The 20969-nt window shown below is 39.3% G+C and overlaps 1 protein-coding gene across 1 annotated transcript; it reads right to left on the reverse strand.

The window, feature by feature from the left end:
• Positions 1-15355: 15355 nt before the first annotated feature.
• On the reverse strand, positions 15356-20214 carry LOC104117637 (vesicle-associated protein 1-2-like). The gene is made up of 8 exons (XM_009628710.4): positions 19992-20214; positions 19810-19880; positions 19646-19727; positions 18689-18804; positions 18315-18470; positions 18161-18202; positions 16446-16523; positions 15356-15751 (listed from the first exon to the last, which is right to left on the reverse strand). Exons 1-8 carry the CDS (start codon positions 20047-20049, stop codon positions 15641-15643), a joined length of 714 nt encoding a protein of 237 aa, XP_009627005.1. The 5' UTR covers positions 20050-20214; the 3' UTR covers positions 15356-15640.
• Positions 20215-20969: the final 755 nt, after the last annotated feature.

A 20969-nucleotide genomic window follows, 5' to 3' on the forward strand; every position in this document is an offset into this window, starting at 1 on the left:
CTTTCTACAACCCATTTTCTCCTGGACCTCCCGTAGATCCCTTCTAATTTCCTTGATTCTATCATCAATTCCCTTGTATTATTGTGTGTTAAGGATATTTATGACTTATTTAATTCTCTTAAGTTTACTCCACACTCCTTGTAAACTTTCAGTAGCTCAACCTGTACTCCATATCTACTCCACTACAGGTAGGAATTGATGGTGGTCAGCAAGGCAGTTAAAAGACTTGAATAAACTGACTTTCTTCCTCTGCAATGATGTGATCATCAGTTTAAGCGAGGAATGATCAGAGAATGAAGGCACTAGGATCTGAATATGTAAATTAGGCATTGTCATCATCAAGTTTGTCTTGACTAGCCCCCTGTCTATTCTGTTGTAAGTATGGTTATTAGTCCATGTATAATCTCTACGAATAGTAGGTAATTCATTCATGCCAGTGTCACTCATGAATTCCCTAAAGTCCCTTGTTTCCATATCCTGTACTACAGTACCATGTTGTATGTCTTGACTATTGAGTAATGAGTTGAAGTCTCCCATTGATATCTATGGCCCTTGTTGTATATTGTTGAGTTGCCTCTGTTTTTTCCACAGACTCAATCTATCTTTAATTGTGTGCAAGCCATATACATCAATAAGGCCAAATGACACCAGTCTTGAGTGAGTTCTGACTTGTCCATGTATACTGGCAATCCATATCAATTAGAACAAAATAAAAAATTCTTGGATTCCAAAGAGTAGTGTTGCTGAAGTTTGACAAGCAATGCCATCCTGGAGCAATTTTGCTGATAATACTATGAGCTTTATGCTTCTTTATTCTATGTTCTACTAGTGCAATCACTGCCTTTTTATTTTGCTTCATGAACGCCTTTGCCTCATTTTGCTTATATTCTTTATATAAACCTCTAACATTCCATGTAATTACACTCATAATGGTATTAATTGTGTATAAGGATATTGATGCTGCCCCGTATAAACCCCTCCTACACATTTCTTGGTCCTGGATCTTTGGTTGCAGGTTCCTGCCCCCTTGCTAAAGATTGGAAACCATTGTTGCCACCAAGAAACTTACCCTCGGTTCAATTTATTTTTTCCAGCCTTGCTGCTGACTTGCCACAGACGGTTGTCCACCCTTATTCTGCAGGTTGCTCAGTAGATACACTATGTTGCATTATATTTTCCTCTAGGGGATTTGGTGGTTCCACCATCTTTGCTTTCTCCTTCCCCTGATCATTCTATTTAGGCCCATTCTTCTCAGTCTTTTGCCAAACTTGCTTGACCTTATTCCTTTTCCTTTGTATGCCTGCCTTTATGGTTGTTGCACTATGTTCTCAATGCAACTGTGTCCTATCTATAGACATGTGGTGCATTATGTGGGTTCCCAGTCATAGGTTACCTCTTGTTCAATTGTTTTATCCACTAGGTCCTGCAACTTCACTCTTCTAGGTAGAGGTTTGGTAATGTCCATCTCAATAAGCATTCTAGCATAAGATATTCTAACTATATTGGTTTTACAGTTATCAGCATACTGGATTACCTAGAGCACTACCAATTTTTCTTAGTGCCTTCATGCTCAAGAAATTCAGGGGAAGATTTGGAAACTTCACCTATAGCAGAATGGTCCTAAGTACTTCTTCATGCAAATTGAGCTCTGGTGTCCAGGCCTTCATTACAATAGGAATATTGTTGATGGTATGAGTTCTAGTGTACAAGACTTGGTTTCTTTCCTCCAGATTTGCAAATCGAATACCAAAATAGTCTTCATTGTGATAGTAGATCTGGCGTTTCATGGAGTACTTATCAAAGGAATCGTTCCATTGCCCCTATGGATGGTGAATTCCAATTGACATAAAGAACAATAGTTGTACTCCATTTTTTATTTTCCTGCTTGACATCCTCTAGGTCCAATTGCACAATTTTCTCCCCATCCTGTATCATTGGTGCGATATATTGGAGATCCATTCCTCTCGATGCAAACTTGTTCCCTACTACTACATTTGTCCATGATTGAATTCCACTTGCCTTCTTCATTTGGTCAATGTCTTTGGGATTTTCAGCCTTACCAGATTTGCATGGCACTGTTACATTGGTATTTGGTGTTTTTGAGTTTATCTCTGCCATTCCGCTCCCAGATCTGTGAGCTACACCACTACTTTCAAGTGTTGTCGTATTTGTTTTCAAGTTACCATTGTTGACTGGTTGACATGAGTTTATACTACTCTACTCACTCGTCGTGTTCCTCAGAGTGATGTTCTCAGTTGGCTCCTCAATTCTCACACCTTTGGGTGAGACAAAAAGTTCCATTACTATATTCCTTGCATCAGTGGATTTCGGATCAGTGGCCGGAACTTTTGCCAAATTTCGTTTAGGTCTTCCTCTTCCTCCCATGGTATCTAGCTGCATACGTTATCAAAGCCATGTTAACGTGCGCCGAGAGAAGAACGAAAAGAGAGAGAAAGTCACCAAAGCATACAAATTTGAATAAACTGTCGAATGTTTTTTATTAAAACTTACATTCAGTCTCATTTTCAGTTAGTATTAAATACTCGAATAATAGATCGACATGTGGAACCGTAGACAGAACCCATGACCGGGGGCAGCAGCTTCGGTTGGCACCGGGAAGACCACGAGGGGAATATTGCTAATGAAGACAAATGAATGTTTGCCACCCGATAACATTCAATGAAGAAAATTCTACAGTATTAAATACATAATCCGTTATAGAGAATGTTGGCATTCATATCCTACCATTACACATTCATCAATGGCCCGCATAATTGTCATTTAAGAGGGGCTTGATCCTAGGACCTTGTTCCCTGGGTGCATCTATAAATAGTGACTTCAACAACCATTGTAGAGGCAACGGATTTTCTAACAAACTTATGCTATATACTATTCAAAAGTTCAATAACACTTTATTTATTGTCTATTAATATTCTTATTACTGCCTTTGGAAGCTCTACTCCCGGAACCAAGCTATTCGCTATCTTGTCTCGATTTCAATTCTAAGTCTTGCCGTTTATTTATTTTTTTTATTCTTTTGCGAACAAATCAATTCGTTTGTCTATAAACCATGTTACAAATTCAATTGTACCACTTTACGGGTAAAACGCTTGGTGCCCACCGTGGGGCTTAGACAGTTTCGTAATTGATTTGATCCTTGCATCTATTACTAATCTATTTAATTATTTGTTTTTAGCGAATAATGATAAAATATGGAAGATAATGATGTCAACAATACACATAACATTGAGGCCCAAGGAATCAGCCTCAACATGAAGATTCGATCAGTGTACCCCCAATAAGGAGGATGTAGCCACGCCGGTCCATGGCGGACAATATCCACGACAAGTTCGCGAGGTAACTCTTGATGATGCTGAAGATGAGCACGTTGCGGAAATGGTGAGAATCTTGAGGGAACAACAAAAGGCTATTATGGGCAATCTTTCGCGGCAAGATCAGGCCATGACAGTGTTGAGCCAAGAATTGTTGGGTGCCTTCAATAATGCAAATGGAAGAGGTCTAGTTCCTCTCGGTGCTCTCGCATACCAAACAACACAAAGTATTGATAACAACACACCGAGGGGCGAGGTCGGCTTCGACGGGGCCGGGGGGAATAACAGCGGACCTGGTAACAGTAATGGGAATGATCCCTTTAAAACCAAATTCATACGGTTTATGAAGGAAATAAATACCTGAATGGACCAAATCCTGAGAGCACCGCCAGTGTTGAAAGGACTGGACTTAAAACAATACACCCAATTGCCGTTCAAACTGAGCGTAGTGCCGACGTTAATCTAGAAGCGGTTCAAAATGCCGGACATGCCAAAATATGATGGGACTTCGGATCCTCAGGGGCATATCACCACTTACAAAATAGCGATCAAAGGAAATGACTTAGATCCGCATGAGATTGAGTCAGCCTTGCTGAAGAAGGTTGGGGAGACCCTCACGAAGGGAGCCCTGACATGGTATTCACTTCTACCTGAGCATTCAATAGATTCCTTTGAGATGCTCACGGATTATTTTATCAAGGCCCATTCCAGGGCCAGGAAGGTGTAGGCCCGATAAGCCGATATATTCAGAATTGTGCAAGGAGAGTCCGAATTACTGCAAGAGTTTGTGATTAGATTTCAGAAGGAAATGATGCCGCTACCGGTCATGCTAGATGAATGGGTGGCTGAGGCGCTTACTAAGGGGTTGAACCCGAGGAGCTATGACGCTTCTTGAAAACTGAACGAATGTCTCCTCGAGTTCCAAGAAACAACATGGGCAGATGCCCACAACCTCTACGAATCAAAGATAACAATAAAGGATGCTCACCTCGGTTTTCCAGCATCAACCAAGGGTCGGGACCGAGAGAATAATAAGGAATAGTTTAAGGATGACTTCGGCACAGGCCGACGGTCTTCTAAAGTCCAATATTTGCCCTACGAAAGGGCCGAAGGACGCGGCTGAGGTTTTCGATCGGCGGACAGGTTCGCTACCGATAGGAGAGCCAACCGTGGCTGGTATAAAATATCATTGCAAGACAAAGAGGTGTCCGACTCCCAGGACTCCACCTACCCTACATTGTCCGAGTATAATTTCGATGTTAGCGTGGTGGAACTGGTATCAGCGATGAGGAACATTATCGAAGCACAATTCTTGAGGCCGATGAGATCCGATCCCGGTCATAGAGATCCTAATCTATGGTCTGAGTATCATGGGACTAACGGCCACCAGACTGGGGACTGCCGACATCTGCGTGAGGAGGTGGCAACATTTCTGAAAAATGGCCATCTCGGGGAGTTCTTAAGCGATCGGGCTAAAAATAACTACAACCGCAACCGGGATAACACAGAGCCCTCGAAGATGGGAGAAGATCCTCCTCGTCTAACGATCAACATGATTCTCAGAGGGAACGAGATCAAGGGTGTAACCTTCTTAGCAGCAAAAACGACAAAGGTATCGGTGACCAATAGCAAAAGACTATGGGAAGTCGTCGAGGACGATATGACCTTCACGGAGGAGGATGCCGACGGACTCCTACTACCGAACAACAATGCCCTAGTAATTTCTATTAATGTTTTAGATTTAAAAATTAAACGTGTTTTGGTGAACCTAGGGAGTTCAGCCAATATTATCCAATAGAGAGCATTGGAACAAGCCAAGCTAACCGGAAGCATAATTCCGGCCATAAAGCTCCTCACGGGTTCAACATAGCAAGCGTGACAACCTGAGGGGACAATCTGCTACCCACAAATGCCAAAGGGGTCATGAAGACGACCCAATTTGAAGTAGTAGACAACGACATAGGCTACAACATTATTCTTGGAAGACCATGGCTACACGAGAAGAAGGTTGTCCCATCAACATACCATCATCTTCTGAAATTCCTAACTCCAGGGCGAATTAAACAAATAAGAGGAAATCAACCGGCAGCAAGGGAGATGAACACGATCTCGATTTCCAGTAGTAAAGGGAAGGAACATGCAGCATAACAATTATAGGAACCGATACCTACTCCCGAGCCAAATGAAGTCGACAAGGGGGGGGGGAGTTGTCAGAATCCTATCAGGTACCAAGGTATTTCCAGGTACCCGAAGAAACGGACACAACCAAATCCACAGCGAAAGAACTCGAATAAGTCGCATTGTTCGAGAAGTTCTTGGAGAGGAAATTCCACTTGGGGCCAGGACTAAACCCCGAGTTCATGTCAAGATTTATAGAATTTCTTCAATTTAATGTTGATTGTTTGACGTGGTCACATGCGGAAATGACAGGTATCCCGCTAGAGGTAGTCATGCACAAACTAAGCCTGGATCCCAACATCCCTCTAGTATGGAAGAAGAAACAGGTTTGTCAAAGAAGAGGTAACTCGATTGCTTGATATCAGTTCAATCTGGGAGGTAAAGTATCCCAACTGGCTAGCTAATGTAGTAGTAGTTCCAAAAAAGAATAATAAATTTTGCATACATGTAGATTATAAGGATCTGAAAAAGACGTCCCCAAAAGACTCGTTCACATTGCCAGACATTGATCAAATAATTGATGCGACGGCCGATCACGAGTTGAGTTTCCTCAATGTCTATTACGGGTACAACCAAATCAAAATGAACCTAGAGGACCAGGAAAAGACTTCGTTCATAATGAACTTTGGCACATATTGTTACAATGTGATGCCCTTCGGGCTTAAGAACGTCAGAGCCACTTACTAGAGGCTTGTGAACAAAATGTTCGAAAATCAAATAGGGAAAAAATGGAAGTTTACATTGATGATATGTTGGTTAAGTCTTTGAATGCAAGTGATCATTTGAAGCATCTTCAAGAAACCTTTGACATCCTAAGGAAGCACAAAATGAAGCTTAACCCTGAAAAGTGTGCATTCGGAGTCAGCTCCGGTAAGTTCTTGGGTTTCCTGGTGTCATAAAGGGGGATCGAAGTCAATCCTAAAAATATTAAAGCCATCGAGCACATTCCTGATCAGCGATCAAATGTGAAAGATGTTCACAGGAAGATAGGCCGCTTTAAGTAGGTTCATTTTCCGATCTTCAGAAAAATGTCATCACTTCTGCTCACTTCTGAAAAAGAAGAACAACTTCGAATGGACTCCGGAATACTAACATGCCTTGAAATATTTGAAAAGGTATTTATCGATCCATCCGTTACTATCGAAACTAGAGGAAGGTGAATAGTTGTTGATTTACTTAGCGGTCTCGGAGGTAACGGTAAGTGTCGTTTTAGTCCGCGAAGAAGAAGGTAGGCAATCTTCTATTTGTTATGTGAGTAAAATATTAATGGGAGCGGAAACTCGCTACCCACACCTTGAAAATTTGGCCTTAGCTCTCGTAGTCGTCGCTCAAAATCTTAGGCCTTATTTTCAATGCCACCAGATAGCCGTGGTGACAACTTTCCCCTATGGAATATCCTTCACAAACAAAAACAGCGAGGTCGACTGGAAAAATGGGCAGTCGAAATGAGTGAATTTGACATAGAGTATAAAACCATGATTGCGATCAAATTGCAAGTTTCGGCCAACTTCATGGCCGATTTCAGTACCGGACTACTGCATTTGGCCACCAAGGAGGTGGTGGTGTCAAAAACGATATCAGGAGTCTAGACCTTGTTCACGGACAGAGCTTCCAACGTGAAAGGGTCCAAACTCGGGTAGTACTAATTGCGTCGTCGGGGAAAACCCTGAGGCAGGACATAAGAACTGTTCCCTTGACTAACAATGAAGTCGAGTATGAGGCTTTGATTGCAGGACTTGAATTGGCCCGGGGACTGGACTCCGAGGTCATTGAAATCAGATGTTATTTCCAACTGGTAGTAAATCAGGTATACGAGATCTTCGATACCAAAGAGGAACACATGCAATAATATGTACTGAAAGTCCAGACTCTGCTCGCATGGTTTAGTGAATGGTCAATCACCCACATCCCGAGATAAGAAAACGCGGAAGCAGACGCACTGTACAATCTAGGCTCGTCCACAAAAATAAAGGGATCAGACTCCAGTACGGTCGTGAAGCTTATGCATTCGTATTGGATATGGACAGTTATTATGAAGTTCTGGACTAGAGAAATGAGATCATTGACTATCTTGAGCACGACAAACTACCCGAAGATCCCAGGGCACTCCGCACTAAAGCATCTTGTTACTGCTTCACGGGAGGCTAGTTGTAGAAAGTCTTTCCAAGGCCCGTTGGCCCGATTTTAAGGAGCCTCCAAGGCTAATTATGTCATGAGAGAAGTTCACGAAGGAATCTATAAAAATCACTCATATGCGGACTCATTAGTATTAAAGCTAATTAGCGCAGGATATTACTAGCCCCGGATGGAACAAGACGCTAAGGCAGTTGTTCAGAAATGTGACAAGTGTCAACGCCACGCGTCGTTGGTGAATCAACCAGTAGAACTATTGCATTCGATATTATCGCCTTGGCCATTCATGAAATCTGGGATGAACATAGTCGGTCTCCCGTCACCGGCTCCCAGTAAGGTATGATTTATTTTGATTTTAACTAACTACTTCTCTAAGTGGGTTAAAGCAGGTCCTTACTAGAAAATCGACGAGCTCGAAGTTATCGATTTCCTGTGGGAGAACATAATTTGCAGGTTCAAGATTCCAAGGGAAATATCATGCGACAACATGACACAATTTATAGGTGCAAAGGTCACAAAATTCCTTAAAGATTTGAAAATCAAAAGAATCACATCTTCTCCATACCACTCGAGCGCAAACGCCCAAGTGGAATCGACAAAAGTGATTATTCAAAATCGAAAAATGAGATTGGAAGCAGCCAAAGGCAAATGACCTGAAGAGTTTCCGGGAGTGCTATGGGCATACCGAATGACGACCAAGTCAATCACGAGAGAGGCACCTTTCTCTCTCGTATACGAAGCAGAGGCCCTGATCCCAATGGAACTTGAAGAACCTACTATGAGATACTTCCGGGCGGACGAAGAAGAAAACAACGAAGTGTTGCTGGTTAGATTAGAGTTCCTCGGCGAATGCAGGGACTTGACATATATATGGATGGTGGCCCAGAAACAAAGAATGGAAAGATACTATAATCGAAGAGCCAATCTCCGTTATTTCAAAGTGGGAGACTTGGTTTTAAGGAAAGTGACTCAAAACACTCGAGAGCTTAACACAAGAAAGCTCGGTTCGACGTGGGAAGGCCCCTACTGTGTTTTAGCTATCGCCGAGAAAGGATCGTATGAATTGGAAAATCAAGACGGAGTAAAATTATCAAGTAACTGAAATGTGGCATACCTCAAAAGATACTATTGTCGATGGGAACCGCCTATACTGAAAGTATGTGTTGCATTTTTTTTCCCTTCGTCCAGTTTTTGTCCCAATCGAGTTTTTATGGCAAGGTTTTTAACGAGGCAGCAACAGAAAGCATACTACTAAGGAAATGCCATTGGTAGAAATAAGACCTTTAAACAACAATGCATGGAAATAACAAGCCACTACGGGATGGTTAGATAGTCTTTGGCTCGATAACAAAGTTCTTAATAGGAAACAAAGCTTGCAATCGGACCAAAAGTTGTCCAACCGTTCACGAGTGCCGATTCACCGCAAGCCACTGAGGGGTGGTTAGATAATCTTTGGCCCGGTAGAAAAGTTCCTAACGGGAAATTAAGCTTGCTATCGAACCAAAGATTATCCAACCATTCACTAGTGGAATCTTCAAAGGAGCAAGACTTCAAATATTCCAATTCGCATTCGAACACAGATGGGGTAATGATATGAGAATACGACATCCAAATTGCCATATAAATTGGGACTATGAAATCCGAGAACAAAAATGTATCATCGGCACCGGGGACTGCGCGACAAATCCCGTAGAAACAAGTTATACAAATTAGCCATAAGTAATGGCAGTTTCCTTTTAGCACAACGAATGCTTATGTACTTTAGAAAATGGAAGGAATAAAGTAAAATCCTTTTTATTTTTATCTTGTTTCTTGTCCAAGCGATGAATTAATTTTGTCATTTGAAAGTTAATCAAGTACTTCAAATGCTTGTATCAGAATGAATAAGAGACGTCCTCTTCAAGAGCACCGTAAATATAAGAGGGCCCTCTCTTATGAAACCCTCACAGTAAAGGGTTGGTTCCGAAAGAATTTATACCCGGAATCCAAATACTATCAAGAATAAAATGCACCCAAAGCCTTGCATAACTCTACGCAAAAAAGTAAAATTTGTGCAATGCTTAAACTAAAAAACACTATTATATATCGAACGTGCCAAGCAGCACAAGTACAAAAGTATGAAAAGAAAAACAAAGAGAAAAGAAAGAAAAAAGGTAAACTACTGCGTCCCCAGAACATGGGGAAGAGAAGCGTCTATGCCTCCAAGAGAAGTAGGCAGATCTGCCGTCGGCTCCGGATCTTGGCCTTGATCATCATCCCCTTCAAGTTCTTCCTAAGTTCCTGAGAACTCGGAACTGGAACCAGAAGAGTCAGTTGCATCGGGTCAAATCGGGAGGAACCTTCGGGGAGTTGACTCCAGCTCAAGGGCCTTGGTGATCTCGGCATCAAAATCAATGACGCCCGATTTGGCCTCTTCCAAGGTTTTTCTCCTCATGCTATACATAAAATATGTTTTTTCAACAGTGAGGAAATCCGCTCGGTGCTGGAGCTTTGACTTAAGCTGATCAACCTCGGTTGAAAGGCTATTCCGCTCGGATCTTGTGGCCCGAAGGCTGAGATCAAGGTCACGGATGGTGGAGATATGAACCTTATTATGCTCCATGACCCTCTTATACTTCTCTTCCATCTGGGCACGCTTCTCCTCAGCAGCAGCAGCCTCTTCATCTTTGGAGTTCAAGGTTGCCTCCAATTATTCAATCAATCAGTAAAGGCAGCCTCACTCAGCAGCAGCAAGAACAACATTTTGGACTTCAGACCATTTATCCTTGGCCTCTTGAAATTGTGTATTTAACAGGACGACCTCTTGGATAAGGGCCATTACCTCCCGCTCGCTCTGCTGCAACAAAGCCTTCCAGTGCTGGGAGACGAGAAACAATTGATCCCACTCGGCCAAAGGTTGATCCCACTCGGACGTGAGTTTTCCTTTATCGAGGATCAACTTCTGAAGACCATTGGAAGCAAGGAAGTTAGCCTGCAAAGCAAAAACTCAAATCGAAAATCTTGTCATAACAAGACAAGAAGAAACAATAAAAGGAAAAAAATATCATACCATGGTTGCATTGTGCATGGCATTGTTTATCATACACTCCCCCGAAAGAGAGTGTATTTTCTTATTATCTTTCTCTGAAGCCAGCGGCTTTAGGTAATTGACAAGTTCCACCGGCCGAGACAGCAGATGGCACTCGGTAGATATCGACTCAGGGGATCTGTAAAGGCGGCAAAATAGTCGTGCCCCAAATTCTCATGGTCTGGGGACTGGGGAGGAGGGACATCCTCCTCTCGGGTGTCTGCGGTCGGTGGGGAAGAAGTAGCAGGTGATGGTGACGAAGGTATGACCGGCGTGAAAGGATATGAAGTTGATGGCATTATGGGATGAGAAGCAGCTATGGCAAAGGCAGTGCTGGTTGTAGGTTGCTTATCAACCAAAGATGGAAGAGGCCTGGTACTCAGCCTCATAGTACCGGGAGGAGGAACTGGGACCCGAAAGCGATAATTGACACCCTCCACTATATCACACTCTCCCCAAAGGCTTCCCCATCATCATCAATCACCACAGTGGCGGCGGCTGGCTCAAGCACGACACTTTTCACCTTTTTACTTTTGCCCTCAGCCGAGGAGGATTGCTATTCTTTTGGTTGCTTGATCTCCGGCTGGGGACTCCAAGAGGAAGCACCTACACTGAAAGCAGATCTGATGGCGCTTGTTTGAGTGAAGGCCTCCTTCAGCAACCTTGCAGCCTCTGCGGGATCAGCCAAAATGTCCTCCTCGAGGACGGCAATAGAGCCCTGCAAAAAACCTGAATTCAATGGAAAATTAAGTTAACCAATTTTCTTATACACGAGGTAACAACAAGATTAGTTTCGAAAATCAACTTACCATGATTGTTGGCCTTCCACCCGTATTTGAGGGCCATTTCTTTTCACCGGTGGGTCTCAGGCCTGGTAATATCTAAAATCTTTTGGACCTGCTAGTCCAAGCCTTCAACCCTCAGTGGTGTCCACCAAGTTGCTAAAATAATGAAAAGAGAAGGATCAGTAACAATATGAAACAACTTTTCATCTAAGAAAAGACAAGCATTGAACTTACGTGTACGAGTCCATGACTCGGGTAAAGATGGAGTTGTGGCCGGGATGATATCCTTGGTGGCAATTACAACAAACCGCTCCATCCATTTGCGATCTTGTCATCATCCATGATGGTGAACAAAGCATGGTGATCACGTTTGCTAAAATTTATTACTCCCCCACAAAAAATCCTGGGAGAGTAAAGGTTCATCATGCGAGCCAATGAGAGCTCCTCCCCCGTCTCCTGGCATAGCCGCCGTAGACTTGCTACCGTCCTCCACACAGGGGAGCTCACATGTTCCAAGTAGACTTGATACCGGTAGCAGAATTCCAAGATTACGGGGTTAAGACCCCCGCTCAATGAGAATGGGCCCAGAGTGAAGGGGTACGTGTAAACGTACATAAAACCCTTCTTAGGGAGGGTTACTTGCTCCGCTAGATCAGGAGCGAGGATGTTCAGATCATGGCAACCACAATCCTCATTCACATCGGGAATGCTATAAGCACGGATGGAAGAAGGGTACACGCCAACAGCCATGTACAAGAATTGGTGGAAGGAAACTTCTCTTCAAAATCCTTGGTTGTACTGAGCCTTCTAGGAATGATGTTGCTCACCGTAGGAGGGGCATCATCATTGGTGCTTTCTTTGTTTCTTAGAGAGCTTGAGTTCTTGGAGGAGGAGGTCATAGTTAATAGAAGGTAATAAGAGCTCTTTGAAGAAGAAGATTAAAAGCAAGAAAGAGTTGATCGCAAAGGAGTTGAGAGAGTTTTGAAAAATTGTGAAGTGTAAAAGAAGAAGAATGAGGCGTATAAGTAAAAGAATAGGCGGCTAAAATCGTGGCCATGATTAACTCGAGAACCGGCGAAAGTATTGCTAAATCGTGGATTGACGTGCGTTCGGGGCATTAAAGGCGGAGAAACGTGCGTCTAATCAAGCGTCAGAAACTTTTCCGCCAAGAAAGGTTTCTTCACCAACTTCCCGGTGACACAAAGATGTGCCACAAGAAATCAAGGGGATTATCTGTATAAGGTAAAATCGGTTCGTATTAAATACTCGAATAAGAGAGCGACACGTGGAACCAGAGACAGACGAAAAGTGTGGCAAGTAGAACCCAAGATCGGGGGTATCAACTTATGTTGGCAGCGAAAAGACCCCGAGGGGAATATTGCTAATGAAGACAATGAATATTTGTCACCCGATAATATTCAATAAAGAATATTCTGCAGTATTAAATACATAATCCGTTATAGAGAATGTTGGCATTCATAGCCTGCAGTTACACATTCATCAATGACCCTCATAATTATCATTTAAAAGGGGCTTGATCCTAGGACCTTGTTCCCTAGGTGCATCTATAAATAGTGACTTCAACAGTCATTGTAGAGGAGACGAATTTGCTGACAAACTTATGCTACATACTATTCAAAAGCTCATTAATACTTTATCTCTTGTCTATTGATATTCTTATCACTGCCTTCGGAAGCTCTGCTCCCGGAACCAAGCTATTCGTTTTCTTATCTCAATTTCAATGCCAAGTTTTGCCTTTTATTTAATTTATTTATTCTTTTGGGAACAAATCGATTCGCTTGTTTATAAACCACCTTATAAATTCAACTGTATTTTTTTATGGGTAAACAATGACAATAGGACAGGGCAAGGACGGATCAGGGCAGAGCTAAATGGATCGGGGTAGGGCAAGTTGAATTCTTGGCAAGGCAAGATTTCACTCCATCCACGCCCCTACCCTATTGCCATCCCTAGCTATCAATATATCCATGGTTGATTCGTGAGAAAAATCGTCATGACTCCTCCTGTTTATGTGACAATTGTTTGACAAGACATAATTTTAAAAAAATAAAAAATCTTAAAACTTGTGAACTTAAACATATTATAATATTTGTATAGTCATAAAATATTAAAACTTGTGATCTTAAACTTGTTATGATTTTGGTGTGATTATATAAATTTCTCGCTAAAGATAAATTAAGAAGTTTAAAGTTAAATTTCTTTTACATATAAAAAAGTGCCATTATTTTTTAAACGGACTAGCAAGAAAATAACATTGCACATAATGAGACAGAGAGAAAGAGTAGTTGATTTTCTTTCTTATTTATTTCTAAGAGAGAAGAACAAGAAACTTTCCTTCTCTGGAGCAGCACAAAAAGAAACAATGAAGACCAGATCAAGTCTTGGACCTTGTAATATGGCCTAAAGGGTAATCTGATCTTCACAATAGGAGAAGAAAAAACTTTTTATTTTTGGTCAATAATCATCTCGATTATCCCGGCTACTTGACACCAGTACAATTACCGATAATTTTGCCTACTGAAACTAAAACGGAAAAGGTCCAAATATGTTCTTGTACTATATGAAATTGAGCACATTTTCCCTTCGTTAATACTTTAGCTCAAATATGCCCTTACCGTCACATAGTTGGTCCATATATGCCCTTAGAGTTACACAGTTGGCCCATATATGCCTTTTTTCGAAACGAAATCCACCCAAACTAATTAGCTCTTTCGTTAATTGTATTAAAATGTATTACAAACACTATTTCCTTTTTATTATTACTTTTTTTCTCTACCTTTCTCTTTTCTTTCTTCTTTTTTCTTTTCTTCTCTTTTTTTTTAACTTTTTCTTTCTCCCTTATCCGATTTCCTCCATTACTGATGTCTTCTCCATTTTCGTCACTAATTTCACTTGACAAAACTCATGAATTCCAATTACTAAGAAAATTCTCCCATAAAAATATTTTTATACATCATATGTTTGTCAATGTTTTTTAAATTTTTACTGAACATATATTTAGTTCTAAAAAATTTAACAAAGTAGATTGAAATAATATTTATGTAACAAAAAACCCAAAAAATCTAACAAAATTGAACAATCCAAACCGATATAATTGGTTTGGTTTAGTTTTGATAAAAAAACGAATCAACATGTTTTATGTACACCCTTAATTTACATAGTTAATAAAAAAAAATAAAAAATATCCAGCTGAAAAAAGATGAAAAAAGGCTAACGCAAATTTATAACATAACAACTTGAACTCTAGGCTTTTAATCATTAAATTATTTTTCTGAAAATAATTTAAATATTCTGGTCTTTTTTGAGTATTGTTAAAGGTTGATATATTTTTATTATTTTAAAGTTTAAAGCATAATTTTTGGAACAATTTAATTTCGTTTATTTAAAGGGCCAGTGAAATTGGAACTTGATTACCTTACGGGAGAATTTTCTTAGTAATTGGAATTCATGAGTTTTGTCAAGTGAAATTGATAACGAAAATTGAGAAGATATCGGTAATGGAGGAAGCGGATAAGAGAGAAAGAAAAAGGAAAAAAAAAGAGAAGAAAAGAAAAAGAAAGAAAGAAAAGAGAAAGGTAAAGAAAAAAAATACTAATAAAAAGGAAATAGTATTTGTAATACACTTTAATACAATTAACGAAATAGCTAATTAGTTTGGGTGAATTCCATTTCGAAAAGGGCATATATGGGCCAACTGTGTAACTCTAAGGACATATATGGACCAACTATGTGACGGTAAGGGCATATTTGAGCTAAAGTATTAACGAAGGGCAAATGTATATTTTCGCATAGTACAAGGACATATTTGGACCTTTGCCCAAAACTAAAAATTAGACTACTTTATCTAGTAGATACAAAGTTATTAGTATATTTTTTCAAGCTAGAATTATCATCCATAATGCTTAGTTACTAAAGTAGTTGCAACTTCTTTTGAGCCAATCAAAGACCACATAAAAAGGGCAGACGAGTTTACAGAGAGATTTTAGGCAAATAAAATACCAGCTAGACAATTCTTTCCTACTAATAAGTGCAGCTAACTAAGACAAAAAATCACCATTGCTTCAATCATTGGCCAGCCTCTTTTTTCTCCTCAATGCTTCTCTGAGTTTGAGAAATGAATATTCTCAACTTTTGAGGATGTACCCCAAAGCTACACCTATCAAGCCAACAATGATGATAAACATGAAGGAAGCACCACCACCGCGACTTTTACCGATATCGCGCCTGAGAAGTTCCTACAGAGTGTGTTTCAGAAGTAAGTCAACAACAACAACAACAACAACAACAACAACAAACCCAGTGTAATCCCACAAGTGGTGTCTGGGGAGGATAATGTGTACGCAAACCTTACCCCTACCTTGTGAAGGTAGAGAGGTTGTTTCCGATAGACCCTCGGCTCAAGATTTCTAAACATTTGAATTCTAACAAATAAATCCAATTATTTTCTAAAGCATGTCTGTGTTCCTAGAAAAGGAACAACAAACAGAAGCACTAGAAGAGCTAAACATCATTGTTTCAGAAGTAAGTCATTGTAACTAAAAGATACAACCACTCTAATCCAAATTATAAAAAGCAGAGTAATAGTCTGTTTATGCAAGTTCAGCAAACAACATGGATAAAAGAGGATGGTTGCAATAGGTTGGCGGCCAGCATAAAGTTATTCAATTTATGATGAATCCTCACGATACAAAATGCCCCAACTTGCTTGAGATTGAGGCATAGTTGTTTGTGTATGAAAGTTCAGCTGGCTCTCACTTAAACCATTAGAATGAATCGACTATTCAGGTGAAAGGAGGACATAAATAATGGCTGGCAGAAGGACTTGCATATGAAACTGCTCATAGATATAGCAAATTCCGTGGTCTTTCTACAAGTATTGGAGTTTTAGGAGGCACAAGAATGAGAAAAAGAAAGTAATGTTATGCTTACCAATTCTTGGCGAAGTCTGTTGCTGTGATGTAGAAAAGCAGTTTTCTCCTCCGTCAATCTGTAAATAACTGATTTTGCCTGAAAAGATACGTCCAGATTAATCATGTTGATGCGGAACTGTAAGGTAAGGAAGCTGGCCAATATCTCCTTTCAAACATGCTTAAAACAAACAAATTAACTGCAACAAGCATGAAATGTTTGAAGGATCTAAGAGTAGCTGCAAATGCGTACGCAGAAAAAGCCTGACTTGTTCGAGGACATGGAGAAAAAGTCATCTCTTTTCAGTAATTAGGGAATAATCAAAGCAGACCAAGTGGAACCACAAAGTTCCTCGGCAGATAGCAGTCTATTTGTACAATAAGAAATGAAGAAATTGGAAGTGGATGGTGGCATGAAGGAACGCAAACAAATTTCAGGAAAACCACTTAGTTGGAAAGAGAACAGGGGATTTTTAAAAAATACATTACTGCACAAAAATTTGGATTGTTCACTCAATTGAATAAAGCAGAAGATAAAATATTTCAGATGGAGTCCTACGTAGTTGAGGTCGATGTTTGACCATGGCATCTCAGAGATGGAGGCCATTGTAGTTGAGGTCATTGTTTCACATAACAAGGTGAATTGTGCCATATATAGATCATCAACATTGAAAGCATCAGTAAGTAAAGCCCAATCTTAATCTATTAGCTAACACTTTAGGGGGACAAGAACAGATCAAACTTCTCTTCAGGTTGCTACTAAATACTGATGTAATATGACTAGCGAGCATCTTATGTGAATTAGGATGACAAGACAACTGTGCTCGGACTAAGAGAATGAGGAGAGGAACGGAGAACAAATCACGAAGAGAATGATGTTCCCTTAATTTGATCAACCAGATATCAAGGTAAAGCCTGCAGCAAAACTCAATACTAGAAGAAAGAAACTTGATGTATTTCATAATAAATTAAAGATTCTAATATAGGGTGAAATTCCAGGATAACAAACTTATTACCTAGTTAAAGGGTAATCTCTGATCAGAAAACCAAATATTTCTAGCGTCTGTCTATGCCAAATGATTAATAATCACTCGGAGAAAAATCATCATACGTGTTAGTAAACAAAACAAACTTGAGTAACCATACCAAACCAGCAGTTTGTAGCTCAATGTCATCCAAGTTGAGATCAGAAGTTTAGCTCTAACAGTATTTTCAGGAGAACATTTTTGGGACAGTACTGGTCCCGATGATAAAGGTTGTAAATTTGTTAGTAACATGTCTTAGATACTGCAATTAACTCGAGTTATTTTCAGTATATGTCCCTACCTCCTAACTTATTTACACTTCTCTCTAGATAACAAATGCCATGATATCATTAGGTCATTCAAAAATATCTCAAAGACACAAGAAACCGTGCTAGATTATGTCATCTTTAGACACCTCCAACAACATGAATGCTCCTGCTAAGGGAATCACGATTCTTCACAAATAGTCAAATAGTACAAATCAGTGACAATGAATACGTCTCATAAGCACTAGATATCGGCAAATAATAACATGCATAAATACACACAGGTATAGAATATATAGAAAATTTGACATTCCACAAAACTAAGGTACACACATATATTATTGACTATTAATAGGACATAAGTAAACTAAGATACACACATATGTTATTGACTTTAATGGGACGTAAATGTATGGTACAGTATGGAATTGTAATAGAAATTTCACCTCTGAAGATTTGTCATGAGGTTCAAGGAATGTTCTTGTGAGCTGCAGGTAACAATGATAGGCGTGAATGATCAAGTTTCTCTAAGAGTACGACGAAACATACAACAAATTCTATAAAGGCGATAAATAAAGAATAAGCGATTCAGCAAACAACCTCAGAACCATTTTGACTGTCATTCTCTGTCAAGGACTGTCTTGGCGAAGAACCTTCTTCTGATCCTTCTGTGACGGGGGATGGTGGTTGCGGTGGGGGAAGATAAATCACTCTCAATTTGCACTCTTCCACAACACGTCCAGGCTCCTTATTGAACTATAAAGGGATCAACAAACTTCACTAAGTTTAAATGGTTGTGTAACGACAACAACAACTAAAAGGTGATCCACTATTTTATCGTTCATTTCTCAAATCAAACATTACAGTGTAAGTGTCAGTTAAATATTACAACAAAGATACAATTTTCTAGTCTTCACAGACTCAAAATTGTAAAGCAATGAAAAGGAGAAAGTTCCACTTATTTGTACAATTACCATTTCTTGGGTGATGTCTTTTGGCGAGGTACCGGCACTTGCAACCACACTCTGAAGTAGAAACTTGTCCTTGCATTGCATATCAGCAGGGGCCTCCTTTTGTGCTTGCATTGTTACTAAAAAAAATATTTACTAATATTAATGACCAACAAAAAAGAAAGAAAATCTAACACTCATAACGTGATGCTGAACAAGGACCAGATATGATGAATACTTATAATATCCCAATAAGATGAACTATAAGTCCAAGTTTAAAATTTAAGCTGCACTGATAAGCTTAAATGGAGCGACATGGACAATATGGATTCATATACATCACACCAACTTAATTGGGGATTGAGGCATCAGGCATAATTGTTGTTGTTGATTTGAAATTTCTTCTTTAGAGTTCATATTACCAGAAATGACTTCCATTTCTTGTTATTTTTTTAGATGGTGGTGTTTGGGCCATCGTAAGCACACCTCGACTATTCCACCGGTACCTGCTACCTCTCACCAGCAAGATACCGAGTAACTCTGTCCATACATTTACATTGCGGACGAGATTATTCCAAATACTCCCTCCATCTCAATTGTTTGATGGTATCTGACTGGACATGGAACTTTTGAAGAAAAAACAAGACATACTTTTGACCCATAAGTTAAATATACATAAAATACCCAAACAACGGTTTTTACAAGGAGTGTAAGTTCTATGCACTAACGGTGTAAAATATATTTACACAATCAGGTCCTTACATAATTACAGGTAAATCTCTTGATCAACATTAACTGAAAATCTAGTAAACGGTAACTAACATGATATCATAGGTTAAAATTAACTGTATATTACTAAATACTTATATAAAAATACTTGTTTTGTATAATTGGAGCCTATAACAAGTCATATCATTCTTACAAGAGCATATTGAAATGTGAACAATTTTATGAGATTGACATAAGAAGTAATATTAATACCAATGACATCACAAGTGGATCTTGGCAAAACAATGCCAGTGTTTGGACGAACACAATATTTTTTCGGGTTGGTAGTTTTGACCTGAAAAAAAATAAAACAAAATTTATAAGAAACAAGAAATTAAGAATTACGAAAAAAGAGAGTAATTTGGAATAAAATGTACCTTAAAAGCAACATGATTTTCAGTTTTATTTGATAATTGAAGGGAACAAGATATCTGCTTCTTCAGCTCAACTGATCAAACCCCATTACAGATAAAAAAGAAAGAAAAAAAAAGCATTAAAAATAAGAAAAAAGAAATAACGAAAATTTAACATAAAAATAAGGAGAACTCGATAATTTTACATGGGAATTTGAGCTCAAGAGGATTGATGTCGAGAAGTTCTTGTTCTGTACTGCTCATTTTCTGTTCTCTTTTTCCTTTTTCTTCTTTTTTTTGGTTCAGAAAGTGAATTAGAAAAAGGAAAATTGATTTCTTTGCTCTTTGCTTTAGTGATTTACAGACTTTTGGGGGTGATCCGTATATGTCTCACTTTCCCCTCTCTCCCTCTTTCCACATTGGCGGATTATATACATTTAATGTAAACTCGAATTATATAAATATATTTTTAAATTTTAAATACTACTCCCTCTGTCACAATGTCAAACTTTTAATTTTTATCGTTAATTCGGATATAAAATCTTTAATTTATTTAAAACAAAATTTGAACGTACTATAGGTCAGAATAGGGCAGTCAAATTTAGCCCAATCCTAGATGATCTGTCTAGCCCACCGAAGATTGGGTTAGTTATTGACTCGTTTGAACCCAGTTTATCTTGACTCAACTCATCTCAATCTATTTAAAGTTGCGTTAATTTTTAGCTCAAATTGATCCATGAGTAACTTTGTCAAAAATATCTTAAATATAATTTTTTTTGTTTGATATGTTATATATGAACATATAACATAAAAAAAGTCTTATTTAATAATTATACAATTCATAAAAAAATAACACATATTAATAATTATACAATTCATCTTATGGACCCTGCCGCTTTTGCGAGATATGGATCTTCGCATTTGCGAAGTTTTGGGTTGCAAATGCGACCTTGACAGGAAAACTTCTAGTTCACATTTGCGATATTTGTTCGCATTTGCGGAGGTCGCATTTGTGGAGGTCCTGTCGCAAATGCGACATCTGCAGCCTGCTAAATGTTGAGAATTCCGAGACTTAGCTTCATTTGGTTATATTTTGAACCCTAGCTTCGATGGGAGACGATTTTGTGGAGGGATTTTCATACCAAATCATTGGGTAAGTACCTCTAATCAATTCTCAACTACAT

This window comes from Nicotiana tomentosiformis, chromosome 12 (assembly GCF_000390325.3).
Source record: "Nicotiana tomentosiformis chromosome 12, ASM39032v3, whole genome shotgun sequence".
Lineage (NCBI taxonomy): Eukaryota > Viridiplantae > Streptophyta > Magnoliopsida > Solanales > Solanaceae > Nicotiana > Nicotiana tomentosiformis.